Source organism: Capra hircus, chromosome 15, assembly GCF_001704415.2.
Source record: "Capra hircus breed San Clemente chromosome 15, ASM170441v1, whole genome shotgun sequence".
Taxonomy (NCBI): Eukaryota; Metazoa; Chordata; class Mammalia; order Artiodactyla; family Bovidae; genus Capra; species Capra hircus.
The window spans coordinates 4191475-4215353 of NC_030822.1; the positions used below are offsets into that span (position 1 = coordinate 4191475).

The 23879-nt window shown below is 35.7% G+C and overlaps 2 protein-coding genes across 2 annotated transcripts; both read right to left on the reverse strand.

The window, feature by feature from the left end:
* Positions 1412-2386, reverse strand: LOC106501745 (olfactory receptor 5T1-like). The gene has a single exon (XM_013969908.1). It carries the CDS (start codon positions 2384-2386, stop codon positions 1412-1414), a length of 975 nt encoding a protein of 324 aa, XP_013825362.1.
* LOC102175782 (olfactory receptor 5T1-like) lies at positions 10005-11016 on the reverse strand. Its single transcript, XM_013969903.2, is given in 2 exon segments — positions 10005-10685; positions 10687-11016. Coding segments are annotated over 2 exon segments (1005 nt in total). The 5' UTR covers positions 11011-11016.

Genomic DNA, 23879 nt, shown 5'->3' on the forward strand with positions numbered 1-23879 from the left:
TTTGAGAATCAGAGACTCAGCACTGACACAGCATGGCATACCTACACATGGCACAGTTCATGGGTCACTCCACTGGCGTCTCACCTTCTGGGGACTCCTGGGATGCATGTATACAGGTCTAGAAGCAAAGAGAGGCAGTTGGGGTGGGTCCTGAAGAGCATGTGCAGTGAAGCAGTCAATGGCAGCCTCAGAAGAGGCCGTAACCCTCCCTCAGGCAATGCTGGGTTATCTGCCTCGTCTGCGTGGTCATCTCCAATGGGAAGATCAGAGCGGTAACACCACTCCTCTTGGTCATACAGATTTACTGTTTTAATTTTTAGGTCCCTTTTTTTTTAATTTTTCCCCAGTCAATTCCCTCTCTTTAAACAGTAGGTACTATACAAGGCCAGCTGATATTAGTTGTGTTTTTAGCAAACTCATCTCTGTAGGTATAGGAGATAAGGGCAGACACAGAAAATTTAAGCCTCAGTAAGTAATTAACCTCCAATTAAAATAAATAAATTTATATTTAAAAAAATAAAAATTTTTTTTAAAAAAAGAAAATTTGAAGTCATGCATATAGCACTCAAGTTGGGAATCTGAATCCTTTATTAGTAGAAGGTAGAAGGGGTGTCAAGGGAAAACTGAGCCAAAGCTGAGTTGGGACCAGGAATGGAGAGAAACCCATATAGATGTTCTGCAGCTTAGTGGGGTAAGGGAACTGTTTAGCAGGTACTTGTATGTTATTCTTGAGTTGTGCTTTTCTTTAATTCTTTAGTTCATGAACATTATTGATAAATGCTAACACCAAGACTCTGTATTTTGTGAGAAAATAATGGTTTATACATGCTTCTATGTGTATATGTGTGGGTATAAGTAAATCCAATATTTGCCTGTTGAAGTCCTAAACTCCTTACCTCAGTCTGTCACTGAATTTAGAAATAGGGTCTTTGAGGGGGCAAGTGTAGGGTGGGGCCTTAATTCAAAATGATTGTGTATGTTGATGAGAGAGGCCTCAGAAGGAAAAAACCCTGGATACACCTTGATTTCAAACACAAAGCATCCAGGACGGTGAGACAATACATTTGTGCTGTTCAGCCACACAGTGTTATGAGGTTTGTTATGGCAGCTTTGGCAAAAGTATCTCACCAGTTATCAGCATATATATGTATATATGTCAGTGTATATGTGTATATTGGGGTGTGCATATGTTTATAAACTCATTAAGAAACCGATGGATGATCACTATCCACATCTGCAAAAACTACACAGTTGCTTGTTGACCATAATCTTTATTTATGAAATATCCAAGAAGAAATAAAAGGCATACAATTAAAAATAAAAATCTTGTGTACTAATACAACCTTTTTATATGGAGACAATAACATAAGTCTTAATTTCTTCAACTCAGTGTTTAGTGTGAAAGTGTACTTTATGAACAAACTGATTTTTTCCCAAACACTCTTCTGATTGCCTCTTTGACATCTTTGTTCCTTAAACTGTAGATGACAGGATTTAGCATGGGAATCACAATGCTATAAAATATTGACACAATCATGTCATGGTCTAAAGCATAGCTGGAACTTGGTCTCAAGTACATGAAGAGGATGGTCCCATGGTAAATGGACACTCCAGTTAGGTGAGAGCCACATGTAGAAAAGACTTTCCTTCTGCCTTCAGCAGAACGCATCCTCAGAATGGCCAGCAGGATGAGGCCATAGGAGATCAGGACAATCAGGACAGTGACCATCTCAATAGAGCCCACAAGGCAGAAGAGCAGAAGCTGGTTCGTGTGAGTGTCAGAGCAAGAAATAGCGAGGAGGGGAGGGATGTCACAGAAGACGTGTCTGATTTCACTGGAGGCACAGAAGGAGAGGCTGAAAGTGGCCACTGTGTGTACAGCAGCATGCAAGATGCCACCCACATAGGAAGCAATGATGAGTGGCACGTAGACTCTGGGAGCCATGCTGACTGAATACAGGAGGGGGTTGTAGATGGCCACATAGCGATCATAGGCCATTGCAGCCAGAAGAAAGCACTCTGTGGTCCCAAAAGTAACTAAAAGAAGTGTCTGTGTTACACACTCAAGATATGAAATAGTTTTATTTTCCACCAGGAAATTGACTATCATTTTTGGAGTGACAACTGAAGAACAGCAGGCATCCAAGAATGATAACACACTCAGAAAATAGTACATAGGATTGTGGAGCCTGGAATCCACAATGACCAAGGAAACCAATCCCAAATTCCCTATCAGTGTAAAAAGATAGGTTGCTAGAAATAGTAAAAATAGAAAAATTTGAACGTCAAAATCAGCTGTAAACCCCATCAATATAAACATGGTAATTTCAGTCACATTTTTTACCTGAACCCTGTATAAATCTAAATCTGATAGTGGCCCTGACATTTCAGCTTTTATTTTTTTTGTTGTTCTAAAGGCAGTATATAGTGAATATAAAGTCCACACAATTATACCCTCCTATTTGTTTCTTAGAAGGGTATATTGAATCCTAAAATTATTTGCAGTGAGGAAATAAGCAGGGATTAAACATTGAGTTCAAGCGGATGTATCACCCTGTAAAAATAAATAAATTAATTATTGTCAGTTAAATTTGTTCCATTAAAATTTTTGCCCATTTAGTTTATTTTCTGTTAAACTTACTGCTTACTGTTTTAACATTACATCATTTTAAAAATCACAAATGCAAATAAATATAGGACGTTTTAAATTAACAAATAATGGAAAGTACACATCTGAGTGCTAATCCTAGATTTTCATCAGTGATTATACCTTTCTTTCATTTTGCAACTTATAAATGGGAGCGAACACACGTCATAAGATTGTGTTGAATTTAAATGATAAAAACCAATGTGGAAATTATTAAGCTTTAAAGAATGCCCAGATGACTAGATGGGATAAGTTAGACTTTCTTTACAACTAGCGCACAAGGCAGCTTTTCCAAGCCAAATCATTTTATGTCCTCTTTTCTGACTACTTTCCCTATTTAATTAGCGCTGCTGGAACAGTGGTGAACAGAACATTATTCTGCGGGTAAACGCAGTATGAACAAGAACAGCAAGTGGTTGCTGTTTTGTGGTTTTGCCTTTCAGGGTTCATTCTTTGAAAAACAACATTCAGTTTGTTCATTTTCTCCCCCACAATCTATTATAATGTTTTCTTGACTACCAACTAAAATTTTCTATACAAACATTGTATCTCTGCAAAGTCCTTGCATGTGTGTCTGAGACATATTCTTAGCAAAAATAAACTATGGGACGTTCATTCCATATATTATAGTTGCATATGGAGTTTCTATAAATACTGTAAACCAAATGTCACCTGATGATACATAATAAAGTTCTTTCTATAATGGATTGCTAAAAGTATAATATCCTGATTAAATCACAATGTAGTGTTTTATCACTGCTATATTTCCCTATGCTGGCAGTGTTGCTCATTCAAAGGAATATGAAAACAAGGAAAATGTACAATACATAACCAAAATGTTAATGAGTCACCAGTATCTGGTCCTACAGCTTCCATCTTTGAAACATAAGTATTGCATCTATATTATAGGAGCAAGATTTCAGCCTGTTAACTTTTGTTCTTCCTCAGCGTTCCATAGACCAATATGCATTAAGGGTGCGCAAAATCTGTAGTGCAGAGGAATGGGTTGAATTCAATGATTTACAAATGATTTATATTCTTAACATGAAACATTATATATTTTTTTGTTTAGACTTCCTTATATCAAGAGGAGAAGCAAATGATTGTTAGAAGAAAAAAAAAAAACGAAAAAACAAAAGTTGCATGTCTTTGCTTTCCCAGAAACTTCCTTCTAACACACATAACAAGTAATAATAATAATAATAGCACAATGTATGTGCTGAGTCATTTCAGTCTTCTCCAACTTTGCAACCCTATGGACCATAGCCTGCCAGGCTCCTCTGTCTATAGATTTCCCAGGCAAAAATACTGGAGTGTGTCACCATGCCCTCCTTCAGGGACTCTTCCTGACCCAGGCTGTTCTATCCTGATCACTGCAGGAACCCACGGCTCTTATGTCTGCAGTATCGTTAGGTGGGTTCTTTACCACTGGTGCTTCCTGGGAGGCCCCGACAACAGCATAATACACAAAAGTATTAGGATAAACTAGTTTAGTTTGAAAGATACATTAATAAAATAACTTATAAAACCACAATAATAATATTAAATAATGTATAGATTATCACAAAAAATATATTTATGTTTTAAAATTTTCTCATTTTCTTTCACCCTCATCTATTTATGTCTCTTGCTCTTCTCTCTCTCTTTTCTCTCTTTCAAGAAAAGAGGTATAGTGTACAAAAGTGTTTACCAGAGCGTGCCAGATACAAAACAGGAATTAGGCAAATAAGAAAACACACAGTGTAAAGAAAAAAAAAAACTATGCAAGCAAAATTTGAAAAATGTACCAATAGTTCCTCTACCAACCCTTGCCCAACATGAGTTGAACTGTGTAGATATACTTAAACATGGTGTTTTTCAATAAATATTTTGAAAATAATTTGGAGATTTGCAACAATTTGAAAAAATTTATAGAACTATGTAGCCTAAAAATATTTTAAAAATGAAAGATTATTTAGGTATGTCATGAATGCATGAAACGTATACAGATACCAGTCTATCTTCATATAGGCATTAATATAAAATTAATAATCTGTTAGTTTTCTCACTATTTTACAATTTTACTTTCGAGAAATTACTTGACTTTACAGAATGCTGCCCTTATTTAAATGGAGAAACCTGTGTATTGGCTGATCATTATAGGTATTTTTTAATGTAACAATGTTTTCAGTAACTGTATGATGAATATGACTGCAATATCATATGCCATAAAATGTAAGGACTTTATCTCCTGCATCCAAGGTGCTCCAGCACAAGCACTTCTATCAACTTATATTTAAGGAAATTAGAACTGATTATATCCAGCAAATATTACTTTCAGAGATAGAGCATAGAAAACCAAAAATATGGATTCCAAGTTTCTAACAAAATAGCCACATTCTGGAAAACTAAAACCAAATCAGGTCCTCAACTCTCATACAGTAAGAAAACATGCAGAACTTAATATCTGTGAAAAAAAATACTACAAACACCAGTCTTGAAAAGAAGGAAAGACGTGGTAGCAGTTACCATGTGTTATTAAGGTGTTAGAAAATTTGTGTACTTCATCTTAAGTGATCTACATAGCAACCTGCAGTTAAGTAATCTAGCATTTTATACATGAGAAACCTAAGGACTAGCTAGAGACAAAAGTTAACCAAGTTTACATAATAAATTACTAGCAGAGTCAGGATTCAAATTCAGGATTTTTTGTTCCCCGCATGTTAAGCTATTTCCCCTTGACCATATTGCAGACTCTTTGTGCTATACCATAGTTCTGGAAATGGCATACCTTAGAAATAATGCCAAATAATATCTTCATGTATTTGAATTCATTTATACAGTGGTCATGTATGGATGTGAGAGGCGGACTTTGAAGAAGGCTGAGCACTGAAGAATTGATGCTTTTGAACTGTGGTGTTGAAGAAGACTCTTGACAGTCCCTTGGACTGCAAGGAGATCCAATCAGTCCATCCTAAACGAGATCAGTTTTGGAATTTCTTTGGAAGGAATGATGCTACAGCTGAGACTCCAGTACTTTGGCCACATCATGCGAAGAGTTGACTCATTGGAAAAGACTCTGATGCTGGGAGGGATTGGGGGCAGGAGGAGAAGGGGATGACAGAGGATGAGGTGGCTGGATGGCATCACAGACTTGATGGACGTGAGTCTGAGTGAACTTGGGAGTTGGTGATGGACAGGGAGGCCTGGCTTGCTGCAATTCATGGGATCGCAAAGAGTCTGACACAACTGAGCGACTGAACTGAACTGAACTGATACAGCTCTTAGGTTAAGTATCAGGATATTAAAGCAAAACAAAACAAAACCCAGAAGTACCTTCTAGAGCAATTAACTGACTAGTAAAATAGATTTCAAACTTATTTATATCCCTCCATGAGAAAAACATCTTAATCACCAAATGGCACTTACCCAGTTGCTGATTGATAGTTAACTATCTCTCCCTTTAATATTTTTTCTTGTTTAAATCAACCTTTTATTTCTACCATCCTCTTTCTGTTATCTTCCATTGAGGAAATTAATTTTCTAATCTATTATTCTGTATACCTAAGTATAGTAAGAGTGGGTTCTAGTTCTCTACCATGTTCCCTGGAGTTCTTAAAGCTTCTAAAATGTTTTATAAGTGATGAAAAACCTTTCCTCTTACCTGTGGAAATTAATTGCTCAATTAAGGTATATACGAATATTAGGCATCAGGAGTCTTATACCAGATTGCCGAGCTTTTCTTGAAATCTACAGGGAAGCTCCAAGGAATAAACACACTAATTCTCTTCTGGGACAGAAAGTAACAACCTGATTTCATTTTTTTCCCCATAGTAAATGAGTAGCTGGTTCTGGAGCAATGAACTCTTATTATAAATAAAATTGAATAAGTGCAGTAGGCCTCTAAATAAAATGATCTTTAGTGGAAAAAGGATATTCATAGAATTGGAAATTAAATCTGATACAGGACATAATCCTCATTCTGACACTAAATACCTATGTACCAGGAAATATGACCTGTTATCTCTCAGAAATATGTAGTATTACTTCTCTCAAAATTCTTTATACATACACATAATGAAATTATGTGAAAGCATAAACTGTGAGATAATTCATAATCATTTAGTGATGATTATTATAGTTACTTAAAATTGCTAGATTTCTAAGTATTATGGAAGACAAATTGTTTAAATAAATAGTTTAAATATATTAAATTTTAGTGAGTAGTTTAATGGAAGAGGCATGACATAAGGACATGAACAGATAGTTTGACAGGAGACATGGTATAGTATACAGGTAACTTTAATATTCTGTGTGGTAGCACCTTTTAAATTAGAGATTTGGCAGATAAATTTCAAGCTTTTCAGTTGCATGGAGACTTGTATTTTGGAGTGTGCCATATACCACTCCATAAATTAGTACCTAGCAATGCATTTAAACTGTTTTCAAACAATTGTAAAACAATACATACATGCTTCCAGTCTACATCCAGAGATTCTAAATCAGTAATTAGGATGTGCTGGTGATAGAGTCTGAGCACTAAACCAAAGAGAGAAAAAAGAAGAGAAAAGAATGAAAAGAAACAGGAAGAAAAAAAAAGGAGGGAAGAAAAAAGGAAAGGAAGGAAGGAATTTTGTAAACAGCCCAACTGTAAACAAAGGCTCCATTGATTAAATGCAATCACAAAATATCTTTATAGTCAGCATTTACACAAGCATTTTTACAGAAAAGACAAGGTAATAAAATATAATCTTTTATGAAAATGTAAAGGAGCTAAGGTATTCAAAACACTTTTGAAAGTGTTGGAGGCCTCACATAATTTCAAGATTTAACACAAACCTAAAATAACCAAGATATTGTGGCACTGGTTATAGGACAGACATCTAAGTCTGCAACAAAACAGACTTTCAGAAGTAAATTTACACAGTATAGTCTACTGATTTTTGACAAAGCCATTAAGGAAAATACAGAGAAGAAGGATAGCCCTTTTTCTAAATATGGATAACAGCTTAAAAGAATACTAAACCTTAACAATATGAAAATGAAAGATTAGCAGTAAAACATGGACATAAAGTGCAGATACTTTATCACAAAAGATACACAGATGGCAACTTAGTACATTAAAAAAAAAATGTTCAACACCATTTGCAATTCAGGTCAGTTCAGTTCAGTTGCTCAGTCATGTCTGACTCTTTGCGACCCCATGAATTCAGCATGCCAGGCCTCCCTGTCCATCACCAACTCCCGGAGCCTACCCAAACTCATGTCCATCGAGCCGGTGACACCATCCAACCATCTCACCCACTGTTGTCCCCTTCTCCTCCTGCCTTCAACCTTTCCCAGAATCAGGGTCTTTTCCAATGAGTCAGTGCTTTGCATCAGGTGGTCAAAGTATTGGAGTTTCAGCTTCAACATCAGTCCTTCCAATGAACACGCAGGACTGGCCTCCTTTAGGATGGACTGGTTGGATCTCCTTTCAGTCCAAGGGACCCTCAAGAGTCTTCTCCAACACCACAGTTCAAAAGCATCAATTCTTCTGCACTCAGTTTTCTTTAGAGTCCAACTCTCACATCCATACATGACCATTGGAAAAACTATAGCCTTGACCAAATGGATCTTTGTTGACAAAGTAATGTCTCTGTTTTTCAATATGCTGTGTAGGTTGATCATAACTTTCCTTCCAAGAAGTAAGCGTCTTTTAATTTCATGGCTACAATCACCATCAACAGTGATTTTGGAGCCCCCAAAAATAAAGTCAGCCACTGTTTCCACTGTTTCCCCCTCTATTTGCCATGAAGTGATGGGACCAGATGCCATGATCTTCGTTTTCTGAATGTTGATTAAGCCGACTTTTTCACTCTCCTCTTTCACTTTCATCAAGAGGCTTTTTAGTTCTTCTTCACTTTCTGCCATAAGGGTGGTGTCATCTGCATATCTGAGGTTATTGATATTTCTCCCAGCAATCTTGATTCCAGCTGTGCTTCCTCCAACCCATCATTTTTCATGATGTACTCTGCATATAAGTTAAAAAAGCAGGGTAACAATATACAGCCTTGACGTACTCCTTTTACTATTTGGAACCAGTCTGTTGTTCCATGTCCAGTTCTAACTGTTGCTTCCTGATCTGCATACAGGTTTCTCAAGAGGCAGGTCAAGTGGTCTGGTATTCCCATCTATTTCAGAATTTTCCACAGTTTATTGTGATCCATACAGTCAAAAGCTTTGGCATAGTCAATCAAGCAGAAATAGATGTTTTATTGTGAAAAGAAGGGAAGCAAAGAGCAAAGGAGAAAAGGAAAGATATACCATCTGAATGCAGAGTTCCAAAGAATAGCAAGGAGAGATAAGAAAGCCTTCCTCAGCAATAAATGCAAAGAAATAGAGGAAAACAATAGAATGGAAAAGACTAGAGATCTCTTCAAGAAAATTAGAGATACCAAGGGAATATTAAATGCAAAGATGGGCTCGATAAAGGACAGAAATGGTATGGACCTAACAGAAGCAGAAGATATTAAGAAGAGGTGGCAAGAATACACAGAAGAACTGTACAAAAAAGACTTCATGACCAAGATAATCACGATGGTGTGATCACTTACTTAGAGCCAGACGTCCTGGAATATGAAGTCAAGTGGAAGCATCATTATGAACGAAGTTAGTGGACATGATGGAATTCCAGTTGAGCTATTACAAATCCTGAATTATGATGCTGTGAAGGTGCTGCACTCAATATGCCAGCAAATTTGGAAAACTCAGCAGTGGCCACAGGACTGGAAAAAGTCAGTTTTCATTCCAATCCCAAAGAAAGGCAATGACAAAGAATGCTCAAACTACCACACAATTGCACTCATCTCACACGCTAGTAAAGTAATGCTCAAAATTCTCCAAGCCAGGCTTCAGCAATACATGAACCATGAACTTCCAGACGTTCAAGCTGATTTTAGAAAAGGCAGAGGAACCAGAGATCAAATTGCCAACATCCACTGGATCATAAAAAAGGCAAAAGAATTCCAGAAAAACAACCAGTGTGTATATATGCATATGTGTGTGTATACATGTGTATGTGTTTATCTGTAGATACATATATGTGTAGGTATATGTATACAGTCTTCATATGAATATGATAACAAAATACATATTGCATACCCATGTTATGTGGAGAAAGTGTACATAGATGTCACAGTTTCCTGCATGTGCAAAAACTGCATATGTGGTAGGTTGACTGTAATCTTTATTTTAAGCATCTAAGAATAACAGGTAGACACAAATAAACTAATAGAAAATATTTTAATTATAACTTTTCGAAAACAAAAAATTGAGAACAAAAAATTGTTTTTTTGAAAACAATAAACATCATTCTTGATTTATTTCAATTTAATATTTAGTGTGAAAAGTATACTTTATTGATAAACCAATTTTTCCCAAACACTTTCTTCATCGCCTCTTTGACATCTTTGTTCCTCAAACTATAGATGATGGGATTCAGCATGGGAATTATGATGGTGTAAAATACAGACACAATCATGTCATGATCCAAGGCATAAGTGGAACTGGGTCTCACGTACATGAAGAGAACCATACCATGAAAAATGGACACTCCAGTTAGGTGAGAGCCACAGGTAGAAAAGACCTTCCTTCTCCCTTCAGCAGAACACATCCTCAGAATGGCCAGCAGGATGAAGCCATAGGAGATCAGGACAATCAATATGGTGGATATCTCAATAGAGCCTGCAAAATAGAAAACTAGAAGCTGGTTCATGCGAGTATCAGAGCAAGAAATAGCAAGGAGGGGAGGGATGTCACAGAAGACATGTCTGATTTCATTGGAGGCACAGAAGGATAGGGTAAAAGTAGCCACTGTGTGTAAAGTAGCATGCAAGATACCAACAACATAGCAGGAAATTATAAGTGGCCCATAGACTCTGGGTGACATTGTAACTAAATACAGGAGAGGATTGCAGATGGCTACATAGCGGTCATAGGCCATTGCGGCCAAGATGAAGCACTCTGTAGTCCCACAAGTAAGAAAGAGAAACATCTGTGTGGCACATCCAAGAAGGGAAAATGGTTTTATTCTCTGATAGGAAATTGATCAGCATTTGGGGGGTGATAACAGAAGAATAGCAAGCATCCAAGAATGATAATGCTGTCAGAAAATAGTACATGGGGTTGTGGAGCCGGGAATCCATAACGACCAAGAAAACCAACCCCAAATTTCCTATCATTGTAAAAAGATAGATTGCTAGAAATAGTAAAAAGAGAAAGATTTGCATCTCTGAATCATCTGTAAAGCCCATCAGTATAAACATGGTGACCTCAGTCCTATTTTTTATCTGAATCCTGTATAAGTCTAAACCTGATGGTAACCCTGACATCTCAGTTTTCATTTTTAAGTTCCAAAAGCAATATATGGCAAAAATGGAGTCCACCAATTATATCCTCACGTCTGTTTCTCAGAAATCCTTTTCAGTGAGGGAACAGTCCAGTGATTAAAAGTTGAGTCCAAGTGGATGCATTACTCTGTAAAAATAAATTAACTGCTGTTGATTACATTTTCATGTTACAAATAGTGCCAGTTTACGTGTTTTAATTTCCAATTTATTTTCTGTTAAATTTATGACTGCTCACTTTCATATTCTGTCATCTTAAAATCCACAAATACAAATGAACATAGGAGTTTTTAATCCCAAAATTATTATAGTAGAAAATACACATCTAAGTGCTAATCACAGATTTTCTACAGCATACATGAAGTTTACAATTTGTAAAATGTGAACAAATACATTAACATCATAAGATAGTGTTAAATTTAAATGTTAAAACTGATGTGAAAATTACTTAACTTTATCATGTCCCCAGATTACTAGGAAATAGGATTATTATTATTATTATTATTATTATTATTATTGTGATATCACTTAGTCATGTCCAACTCTTTGCAACCCCATGGACTGCAGCCCACTAGACTCCTCTGTCTAAGCAAGAAGACTGGAGTGTGTAGTAGACATACCCTTCAGGGAATCTTCCTGACCCAGTGGTCGAACCTGGATTTCCTGCATTGCAGGCAGACTCTTTATAATCTGAGTCACCAGGGAAGTCCAAGCAGATCCACTTGTAGATCTGAAGTGAGATTCGAACCCACAAGGATATAAATCCATTGGATCTTAAGGCCAGTACCTTACCTACTTGGGCATTCTGGTACCTGAATTTTCTACAATTACTGTAAGATACAGTCACCCCTAGGTGGGGGGCATGTAGTTCCAGAATTGCCCTCCCCCATACCAAAATGAAAGATGCGCAAGTTCTTTATATAAAATGGGGAGATATTTACAGTGTGAGCAACACACCTCTCCTCACATACTTGAACCCATCTATAGATTACTTATAAAACCTAATATAATGTGCATGTTGTCTAAAAGGCTGTAAATACCATTTAAATGCTTTTAAAATAGTTGTTATGTGCTGCAAGTTTGTTTTACTTTTTGAAGTAATAATGATCTGCACACCATTATTTTCACAATACTTTGGATCTACAGTAGAACCAGGAAAAGTATTGAATCCAGGAAAAGTAGAACCCTTGGATATAAATGGCACTGATTGTAAATATCTCCTGATGACAGATAATAACTCTTCAGAAAGGGCATTGCTAAAAGAAGCACATGACTGTATAAACCACAATGTAGTGTGTTATTATGGCTCATGTTTCCCCATGAAACTGTCAGACTGTTGCTTATTCAGTGGAGTGTGAAGAAAGCAAAGTGCATAAGAAACAAGCAAAATGCTAACAGGTCATCAGTATCTGTACCTAAAGTCTGCAGTATTGAAGCAACTAGATATTTCATTTACTGTATTTAGGACCAAGATTTCAGTATCATGACTCTTGTTTTTCTTCAGTGTGCTATACAGATCAACATGTATTTAAAAGAATGGAAAATCTGCTGTGGGTGGGAATGAGCTGAATTCAGTGACCTACCAATAGCTTATATTACTAACATGAAATGTACTCTATCTTTGTTATAATGAGACATGCATACATCAAATAGAGAATGAGCAAATCAGCTTAAAACCACTTTTAGAAGAAAAACAAAGTCTTGTGTCTTCATTTTCCCAGATAGTTCCACCATTCACGTGAAAATTTTTCTTAATTCATATAATAAATAATTTTTCACCTACGGAGTTGTCAAATCAAAAAGGAAAATCTTACTTAATCCTTAGAGAAATATATATGGTACAAATATAATATATAATTAAATCAAATGTTTATCTCTTTGTTAATTCAAAGAACTCACATATTACTCTTGAAAGCACATATATACACACAAATGTATTATAAAAATTCCAGTTTAGTTTGAATGGTTATATTAATAAAATATCTCATAAAACCATCAAGTATATTAACATTAAAGGTATTAAGTGTACTTAATGTATTATTTGAGTATCGACAATATAGTCATTTTTAAAATTCTTTATTATCAATCTTTCTCCTTCAAGAATCCATATATTACACACAAAAATATTGATTGACAAGAATAAGTTTCAAAATAGGAATTAGATCAGAAATACAGTAAAGATAATCAAAATATGCAGGCAAATTTTGAAAAATACATCGATTGTCTAATAAAGAAATTCTTAAAATACATGTTCACTAACCCTCACAAGGGAAACTTTAGCTTTATTTTGATTCTAATTTTTATTTAACTGATGTGTTTGAGACAGCACAATTGTGGAAGATAAAAAATACTGTATTTACCTCTAGAACCTTACTATTAATCTCATGTTTAGCGCCTAATGTGATTTAGTCAAAGTAACTTGAGCCTTCAAATGAAAGAATAAAATTGATCAAAATGTTGGTGCATTACTTATGTCTGAGAGTGTTTTGCCTATGTTCTCCTCTAGGAGTTTTATAGTTTCTAATCTTAAATTTAGATCTTTAATCCATTTTGAGTTTATTTTTGTGTACGGTGTTAGAAAGTGATCTAGTTTCATTCTTTTACAAGTGGTTGACCAGTTTTCCCAGCACCACTTGTTAAAGAGATTGAAATCACAGCAGGATCCTCTATGATCCACCTCCCAGAATTCTGGAAATAAAAGCAAAAATAAACAAATGGGATCTAATTAAAATTAAAAGCTTCTGCACAACAAAGGAAAATATAAGCAAGGTGAAAAGACAGCCTTCTGAATGGGAGAAAATAATAGCAAATGAAGCAACTGACAAACAACTAATCTCAAAAATATACAAGCAACTTATGCAGCTCAATTCCAGAAAAATAAACGACCCAATCAAAAAATGGGCCAAAGAACTGAATAGACATTTCTCCAAAGAAGACATACAGATGGCTAACAAACACATGAAAAGATGCTCAACATCACTCATTATTAGAGAAATGCAAATCAAAACCACAATGAGGTACCACTTCACACCAGTCAGAATGGCTGCGATCCAAAAATCTGCAAGCAATAAATGCTGGAGAGGGTGTGGAGAAAAGGGAACCCTCCTACACTGTTGGTGGGAATGCAAACTAGTACAGCCACTATGGAGAACAGTGTGGAGATTCCTTAAAAAATTGCAAATAGAACTACCTTATGACCCAGCAATCCCATTGCTGGGCATACACACTGAGGAAACCAGAATTGAAAGAGACACATGTACCCCAATGTTCATCGCAGCACTGTTTATAATAGCCAGGACATGGAAACAACCTAGATGTCCATCAGCAGATGAATGGATAAGAAAGCTGTGGTACATATACACAATGGAGTATTACTCAGCCATTAAAAAGAATTCATTTGAATCAGTTCTGATTAGATGGATGAAACTGGAGCCAATTATACAGAGTGAAGTAAGCCAGAAAGAAAAACATCAATACAGTATACTAACACATATATATGGAATTTAGGAAGATGGCAATGACGACCCTGTAGGCAAGACAGGAAAAAAAGACACAGATGTGTATAATGGACTTTTGGACTCAGAGGGAGAGGGAGAGGGTGGGATGATTTGGGCGAATGGGAATTCTAACTTGTATACTGTCATGTAAGAATTGAATCGCCAGTCCATGTCTGACGTAGGGTGCAGCATGCTTGGGGCTGGTACATGGGGATGACCCAGAGAGATGTTGTGGGGAGGGAGGTGGGAGGGCGGTTCATGTTTGGGAACGCATGTAAGAATTAAAGATTTTAAAATTTAAAAAATTTTAAAAAAAAAATTAAAAAAAAAAATGTTGGTGCATATTTTGTTCGGCTACATGAATATGGTATGATAACAGAGTTCTTATTTATGAAATGCATTAAAATGTTTTATTAAAGTATCATTGATATGTGTAGGATGCATACATATTAAATATGACTATAATTTGCTTCAAATTTTTAACTTGATGGGCAGTTATAAATAAATAGGGAGCTAGGAAATCAAATTTTTGTCAAAGCATTGGAATAATAAATGGACTCCAAAATCTAATTAGCTCTTCTTTTTGTTAAGCTTATGTGTAACATGACATTTTATGTAAATGAAAAATATCATTCTCATGAAATTAAGCTAACTGAATTCCAGTATTTAATCCTATCAATCACCTTAAAAATTTTCTTTCATTGCATTCTGATGTGGGGCATATGAATAAAATAATAGTATGTTTACTTAAATATCCCAATAATTTTGTCCTTTACAACTTTCTGATAAACCTTATATCTCTGATCTATTTTTTTTTGCACTCCATTTTTTTCTTTTCTTTTTAAAATTTATTTTTTTTAATTGAAGGATAATTGCTTTGTGAATTTTGTTGTTTTCTATCAAACTTCAACATGAATCAGCCATAGGCACAAAAGGTGGATTATGAATGAAGCCATAAGTTATTCTTAATCATGCTTCATTAGAGCAGTTACCTATCCATTGTAGAAAAATTAGGAATGATAGACAAAACGGGTTTCCTAGGTGGTGCCAGTAGTAAAGAATCCATCTGCCAATGCAGGAGATGTGGGTTTGATCCCTGGATCACAAAGATACCCTGGAGAGGGAAATGGCAATCTAATCCAGTACTCTTGCCTGGAAAATTCCATGGACAGAGGAGCCTAGTGGGCCAGTCCACGGAGTGGCAAAGAGTCAGACGTGACTTAGCACACAAAGACAAAAAGTATGGGGTCATTTACTTCATCCAGGGTGCTCTTCAAACAGGCAATTCTGTCCACTAATTAAGGAAATTAGAACTAATTGTTTTTTTTGCATCTAGCTGATTTCACTTTGAGAGAAAGAGTCTAGGAAGATGGATCCCAGATTATTGACAAAGTATCATCATTCTGAAAAAATATAGCCATTTATTTATATCCTAATTCTGACTGCTGTCTTCCACCTAGGAAATTAAAACAATTTTCTAATTTATAGCTACTTTGGGCTAAAAATTCAGGGAGTCTTTCTTATTTCCCCTACTATGTTCTCATGAATTTCCTCACTCAATCCTTAATTCAGTTCTGAATCAACTAGGAAAAAAATTTATCTAAGAGTTAAATATTAAGGCATAGAATCTAGTACAAGATTTAAGGTTATCACTTCTAAAATATTTTGTTGTCAATGAAAATCCTTTCATATTACCTGTGAAAATGAACTGCGTGCTCAGTTGAAAGATGCTATGAGTATTGAGCATTTGAACTCGTATACCAGATTCTCTGGCTCTTGAAATCTTTAGGGATATCTCAGGGACAAAAAACACTAATTCTCTTCTGGGATAGAAAAGTAACAAGATTTTTTTTTTTTTTTCCCTCTTCTTAGTGACAAAAAAAAAAAAAAAAAAAAAGCTTGATTCTGGAGCAATGAACAGAAAAGTTAAATGATTATGTCAATGCACTCTGGCCTCTGGTGTAAAATGATCTCTCAGTGGAAGAAGAATATGTACAGAACTGGAATGACGTCTAATGATGTAGGACATGGAACAAGCTCTGATGTTTAACAGCTATGCCATTGGGTTGATGATTTAATTCCTCCGAAATCCAATTTCCTCTACTTGAGAACATAACTTGCTACTACTCTCAAAATTTTGTAAATGTTTACATAATGAAATAATATGAAAATACCTATAATAGACTTCATTATCATTAAATGAAGATTATTGTAGATATTTAAATTTTAAAGTGCTACCCCCAACATAAAGTTCACTGGCAGTTTATAGAGGAGATATATTAATAAATGAATAAGATTATTGAAGGAGGGATTATAAAGTACACAAAAACAATATTTTATGTAGTAAATCAAGTTGAATATAATTAGGAACATTTAAACAATGAAGATGTAACTTTCATTTCTGGTTGTGATGTATAGGGTCACAGCAAGACATTCTTCCTACTGAAAACACTAGACAAATTTGGATAAAAAATTACAAAATTCCTACTTTGAAGGAAACAGATAGCTATGGAACAAAGTAAAAAGTCAATGACAACATCAAAATGAAGGCCCATTAAATCAAAGAGAGACAGAGCACCTGATCATTCGCAATTGAGTGAATGATCTTTTACAAACAATGCTGAAAAATGCGGAAGGACATAAATCATGCTTATGCATGTTTATTGATTCAGAGAGTAATCGAAGGTGCCCAGTTCTCCACAGGTTTGGGCTTTGGCATTCTCATGAGTGTAAAAAGTATATTTTCCCAAGAGATTGATTGGGGAAATGTCTTAGACTGTTTTATGTACTAAATCTACACAACATACATTTTTCATTCATTTTTCTTGAATGCAATTGAGATTTCGTCTCTATTTCTAAATGATGATTTTCCTCCGTTTTCTGTGAACTATTACTTCAACTAGTTGGTTCATTTTTCTACTTTTTTTAAAATTTTGACTTCCTGATATTTAAGTGGAGTTTATTAATAAAAGCAAATAGCACTTTAGGTGAGGTATTATGTGTTGTCATCTTTATCAAAACATTTTAAATTTTACTGTTAGTGTAAGGTTGTACCAAGTAGAATTATTTGTTTTTGTGTAGATTTTTTGGTTTTTGTGTTCTGCATTCTAATTCTGAGTCAATCGAGAAAAACTTTCTTTGCTTTAACAATATAGAAACATGTACTATAACTCTTTCGTTATTTCACTTTCAAAATATGTAACTGTGTAAACCCTTAGAAGATTTTCCTACTCTATTATACTGTATTAATGAAAATCCATATTTCTTTCTCAAAGTTTTCTCAGTAGTCCAATAGCAGTTTTGTTCTTTTTTTAATACTCTTATTTTGCCAATTTGGTATACTATTTTTATTATAGGATAAATTTTAATTTCTATCAGAGTTTTTCTCAATATACTTAGTGTATTAATGTGTTTTCCCAGAAAACTACATAGAAAAATATCAGACTATTTTTAACAACTAAATCTCTGTACAGTTAAATTTTACTCTCTGTTCATTAAGAAGTTGAGTATCTTCCCATTTTTAAACAATTGTTTCCCTCAGTTTTCTGTGAAGTGTTCCTTAAACTATTAGTATCATTTTCTAATTTCATTTTAGATTTTTCCTTGATAACTGAAACATATCATTTTGTAATGGAAAATAAAAATCTATCTGAGATATGACATATTTTTTCCAAAACTTTACCCATACTAGCTTAACTTTACTTCTGGTGCATGCTCATTTCCATCAGGTAGAATTACCTATTTTTATGTAGTTAACTTTTTTCATGCTTTGTGTCCTGAATTCTAATTTGGAGCCAAAGTCAAAGTTTTCTTACCTCAAGATTATACAAATTTTAATTTAGAATGCTTTCATTGTTTCACTTACTTTCTACACTATTTTAAACCTATGCATCATGTAAAGCTTTCCTATTTTAAAGCTACCATGCTCTTCAAATAAAGTTAATTTAAAAGTCTATATTTTGCAAATATGTTATGGTATTTTGGTATTGGACAATAAATTTGTGTCTTTTTCTGAATTTTATTTTCTATGGCATTAGAAACTTCCTCTATCCATGCATAATACTGCACTGTGCTAATTATGAGACTTTAGAACTCCTTCCAGCACAGTTGCTTCTGGTTATGCACCTGCAGTAGCTCAGACATGGCTGGCTTCTCACATCACCCACTCCTCAGTCACCTTCCGTGATGTCTTCCACCTGATCCCTGATACTGCCTGTGTTATTACCTTCATATTCACTCTGTTATAACACTACCATCAGAGCTCGCTCTCAGGGAAATATTTTATTTTTGTAAGCATAAACCCTTAGAAGCCACTGTTTACTAAAAAGTAACATGACTGGGAACAAATCAACATTTTTAAAACAATATAGGTGTTGGGAATAACTGTTTTTTCCCAGAACTGAGGCCCAGAAGGAACAGGTTGCATCTTTTCCACACTATCTCAGTTGGAGAATTCAAGTTATTTTATCCTCTACAAAGTTTTGTAATTATTTTCTCTTACAACTGCATTCACACTAGGAATTTGAAACTGAGAAAATAAAACCTCTACTATCAGTGGTTCTAAATGTTTTTCTACGAAGGGAATGGCTAACCACGTCAGTATTCTTGCATTGAGAACCCTATGAGCAGTATGAAAAGGCAAAATGATAGGATACTGAAAGAGGAACTCCCCAGGTCAGTACAATATGCTACTGGAGATCAGTGAAGAAATAACTACAGAAAGAATGAAGGGATGGAGCCAAAGCAAAAACAATACCCAGCTGTGGATGTGACTGGTGATAGAAGCAAGGTCCGATGCTGTAAAGAGTAATATTGCATAGGAACCTGGAATGTCAGGTCCATGAATCAAGGCAAATTGGAAGTGGTCAAACAAGAGATGGCAAGAGTGAACGTTGACATTCTAGGAATCAGCAAACTAAAATGGACTGGAATGGGTGAATTTAACTCAGATGACGATTATATCTACTACTAGAGGCAGGAATCTCTCAGAAGAAATGGAGTAGCCATCATGATCAACAAAGGAGTCCTAAATGCAGTATTTGGATGCAATCTCAAAAACGACATAATGGTCTCTGTTCATTTGAAAGGCAAATGATTCAATATCACAGTAATCCAAGTCTATGCCCCAGCCAGTAAGGCTGAAGAAGCTGAAATAAAACGGTTCTATGAAGAGGTCTACAAGACCTTTTTAGAACTAACACCCAAAAATGATGTCCTTTTCATTATAGGGGACTGGAGTGCAAAGGTAGGGAGTCAAGAAACAGCTGGAGTAACAGGCAAATTTGGCCTTGGAATGTTGAATGAAGCAAGGCAAACACTAATAGAGTTTTGCCAAGAAAATGCACTGGTCATAGCAAACACCATCTTCCAACAACACAAGAGAAGACTCTACACATGGACATCACCAAATGGTTAACACCAAAATCAGATTGATTATATTCTTTGCAGCCAGAGATGGAGAAGCTCTATACAGTCAACAAAAACAAGACCAGGAGCTGATTGTGGCTCAGATCATGAACTCCTTATTGCCAAATTCAGACTTAGATTGAAGAAAGTAGGGAAAACCGCTAGACCATTCAGGTATGACCTAAATCAAATCCCTTATGATTATACAGTGGAAGTGAGAAATAGATTTAAGGGCCTAGATATGATAGATAGAGTGCCTGATGAACTATGGAATGAGGTTCATGACATTGTACAGGAGACAGGGATCAAGATCATCCCCATGGAAAAGAAATGCAAAAAAGCAAAATGGCTGTCTGAGGAGGCCTTACAAATAGCTGTGAAAAGAAGAGAGGTGAAAAGCAAAGGAGCAAAGGAAATATATAAGCATCTGAATGCAGAGTTCCAAAGAATATCAAGAAGAGATAAGAAAGCCTTCTTCAGCGATCAATGCAAAGAAATAGAGAAAACAACAGAATGGGAGAGACTAGAGATCTCTTCAAGAAAATTAGAGATACCAAGAGAACATTTCATGCCAAGATGGGCTCAATAAAGGACAGAAATGGTATGGACTTAATAGAAGCAGAAGATATTAAAAAGAGGTGGCAAGAATACAGAGAAGAACTGTACAAAAAAGATCTTCATGACCTGGATAATCACGGTGGTGTGATCACTCACCAAGAGCCAGACATCCTGGAATGTGAAGTCAAGTGAGCCTTAGAAAACATCCCTATGAACAAAGCTAGTGGAGGTGATGGCATTCCAGTGGAGCTATTTCAAATCCTGAAAGATGATTTTGTGAAAGTGCTGCACTCAATATGCCAGCAAATTTGGAAAACTCAGCAGTGGCCACAGAACTGGAAAAAGTCAGTTTTCATTCCAATTCCAAAGAAGGGCAATGCCAAAGAATGCTCACACTACCACACAATTGCACTCATCTCACATGCTAGTAAAGTAATGCCCAAAATTCTCCAAGCCAGGCTTCAGCAATATGTGAACTGTGAACTCCCTGATGTTCAAGCTGGTTTTAGAAAAGGCAGAGGAACCAGAGATCAAATTGCCAATATCTGCTGGATCATGGAAAAAGCAAGAGAGTTCCAGAAAAACATCTATTTCTGCTTGATTGACTATGCCGAAGCCTTTGACTGTGTGGATCACAATAAACTGTGGAAAATTCTGAGAGAGATAGGAATACTAGACCACCTAACCTGCCTCTTGAGAAATCTGTCTGCAGGTCAGGAAGCAACAGTTAGAACTGGACAGGGAACAACAGACTGGTTCCAAATAGGAAAAGGAGTACATCAAGGCAGTATATTGTCACCTTGCTTATTTAACTTATGTGCAGAGTACATCATGAGAAACGCTGGACTGGAACAAACACAAGCTGAAATCAAGATTGCCGGGAGAAATATCAATAAGCTCGGATATGCAGATGACACCACCCTTATGACAGAAAGTGAAGAGGAACTAAAAAGCCTCTTGATGAAAGTGAAAGAGGAGAGTGAAAAAGTTGGCTTAAAGCTCAACATTCAGAAAACCAAGATCATGGCATCTAGTCCCATCAGTTCATGGGAAATAGATGGGGAAACAGGAACAGTGTCAGAGTTTATTTTTGGGGGCTCCAAAATCACTGCAAATGGTGACTGCAGCCATGAAATTAAAAGAAGCTTACTCCTTGGAAGAAAAGTTATGACCAACCTAGATAGCATATTCAAAAGCAGAGACATTACTTTGCCAACTAAGGTCTGTCTAGTCAAGGCTATGGTTTTTCCAGTGGTCATGTATGGATGTGAGAGTTGGACTGTGAAGAAGGCTGAGCACCGAAGAATTGATGCTTTTGAACAGTGGTGTTGGAGAAGACTCTTGAGAGTCCCTTGGACTGCAAGGAGATCCAAACAGTCCATTCTAAAGGAGACCAATCCTGGGATTACTTTGGAATCAATGATGCTAAAGCTGAAAGTCCAGTACTTTGGCCACCTCATGCGAAGAGTTGACTCATTGGAAATGACTTTGATGCTGGGAGGCATTATGGGCAGAAGGAAAAGGGGACGACACAGGACGAGATGGCTAGATGGCATCACTGACTCGATGGATGTGAGTCTGAGTGAACTCCAGGAGTTGGTGATGGACAGGGAGGCCTGGCATGCTGCGATTCATGGGGTCCTAAAGAGTTGGACACGACTGAGTGACTGGACTGAACTGAACTGAGGAATAATAATACAGCATCTATCTCTTTGGTCCCCCTGGTGCCTGGGGAAGAATCAGTAACATGTAAGATTAAAATAGTATTTATCATCTGGCCAATTACATGTGCAGGACCCTAAATATCAATTAAGAATATAATATAGGAGGATATATGAAAAACATGTTCGGGAAACTGTGCTGCAAGCTCAGTGTTAATAGGAAGAGGCTCACAATAGAGTGTTCATGACAGCCTTGAACTGGGTGTGTGTCAGTTTTAGATGGTCTCCAGTTATACTGCTCAGCACCTTATTCATCTTTAAGAAATAAAAAACCTGCTGTGCACTCTGGTCCATGGGGAGGCTGAGGAGAAAGTATTCTGGGTGGAGTGAGAACTACCTGGGAAAAATAAAAGAGATCATAGTGTGCCAAAGGAGGCTTTTAATTGGAAATGTGACATGACTGGTTGAAGAGATCTCATGGGGTAGAGAAACTTTATTAAAGGGCCCTTTATTTTGGAAAGAATGGAATATTTTAAAGGTAAGTTGAATGTCTGATTAAATTGTGATTTCATATAAACTAATATAATTATTTATATCCTCTACAGAGAGATAAAATCAGTATCATCTTATATAAGAATGACAAATATGAACTATTTTATATTCTTGTAAGCTTTAGTTTATAGCTTTTATTTTAAAATTTAATACTTAATTTATAATAGCATGAGTGATATGTTAAAGGAACTTCCATGTATTTCTGACTAGGTCAAATATAGTTTACAGTTTAAAAATATTTAATAATAATCTTAAATTATTTGAAATGATAAAGACTTGAATAACTGATATATTTTATGTAATGTGGAGAGATAAACTTGGTTTTGAGCCTATATATTTTAATGAGCATTTTTAAATTAATTAGAATCCTGATGATATTTTAAAAAGAGATTTAATGTAAAACAAAGACTGATGCTGAAGCTGAAGCTCATATACTTTGGCCACCAGATGTGAAGAACTGACTTGACGTATGGCAAAACCAATACAATATTGTAAAGTAATTAGCCTCCAATTAAAATAAATATATTTATATTTTTTTAAAAAGACCCTGATGCTGGGAAAGACTGAAGGCAGGAGGAGAAGGGGAGCACAGAGGATGAGGTGGTTGGATGGCATCACTGACTCAATGGACATGAATTTGAGCAAGCTCCAGAAATTGATGATGAACAGGGAACCCTGGGGTGCTGCAGTCCATGGAGTCCCAAAGAGTCGGACACAACTGAGTGACTGAACTGAAACGAATATAAAACAATCTAGTTCATACAGGTGCAAGTTCTGGGGAATTCAAGGAACATCTATTTTAAGAAAAAAATAAATGCTTTTAAATTAATATAATGAAATAATTTTGAGCTCAATACCGTGTTTAAATTACTTACATGATTTAACCTGCTAATTAATATTAAATATACAGACCTAACTGAAGTAGATAGGGTAGAGATGGTGATATGACCAATAGCAAACTGATATGGAATACCATCATACATCTTCTTAATAATTTGAATTTTTCCAAGTAATGGAGACTTGAGTTCCAAAATAACAGTATTAGAGCATTATATATCTACTTGCCTTAATAATAAACACTTAAACATCTACAAGAAAGAGGTATAGTGTAGATAATTTAGAGACAGCACACAGAGTCATAGTTTTTTCTAAATTGCTCACTGTTGAGAATAACATGCAAAAATTTGATCTT

Excerpts from the sequence above, each read along its gene's own strand:
- LOC106501745 (XM_013969908.1), bottom strand. The coding sequence starts at position 2,386 with ATGTCAGGGCCACTATCAGATTTAGATTTATACAGGGTTCAGGTAAAA.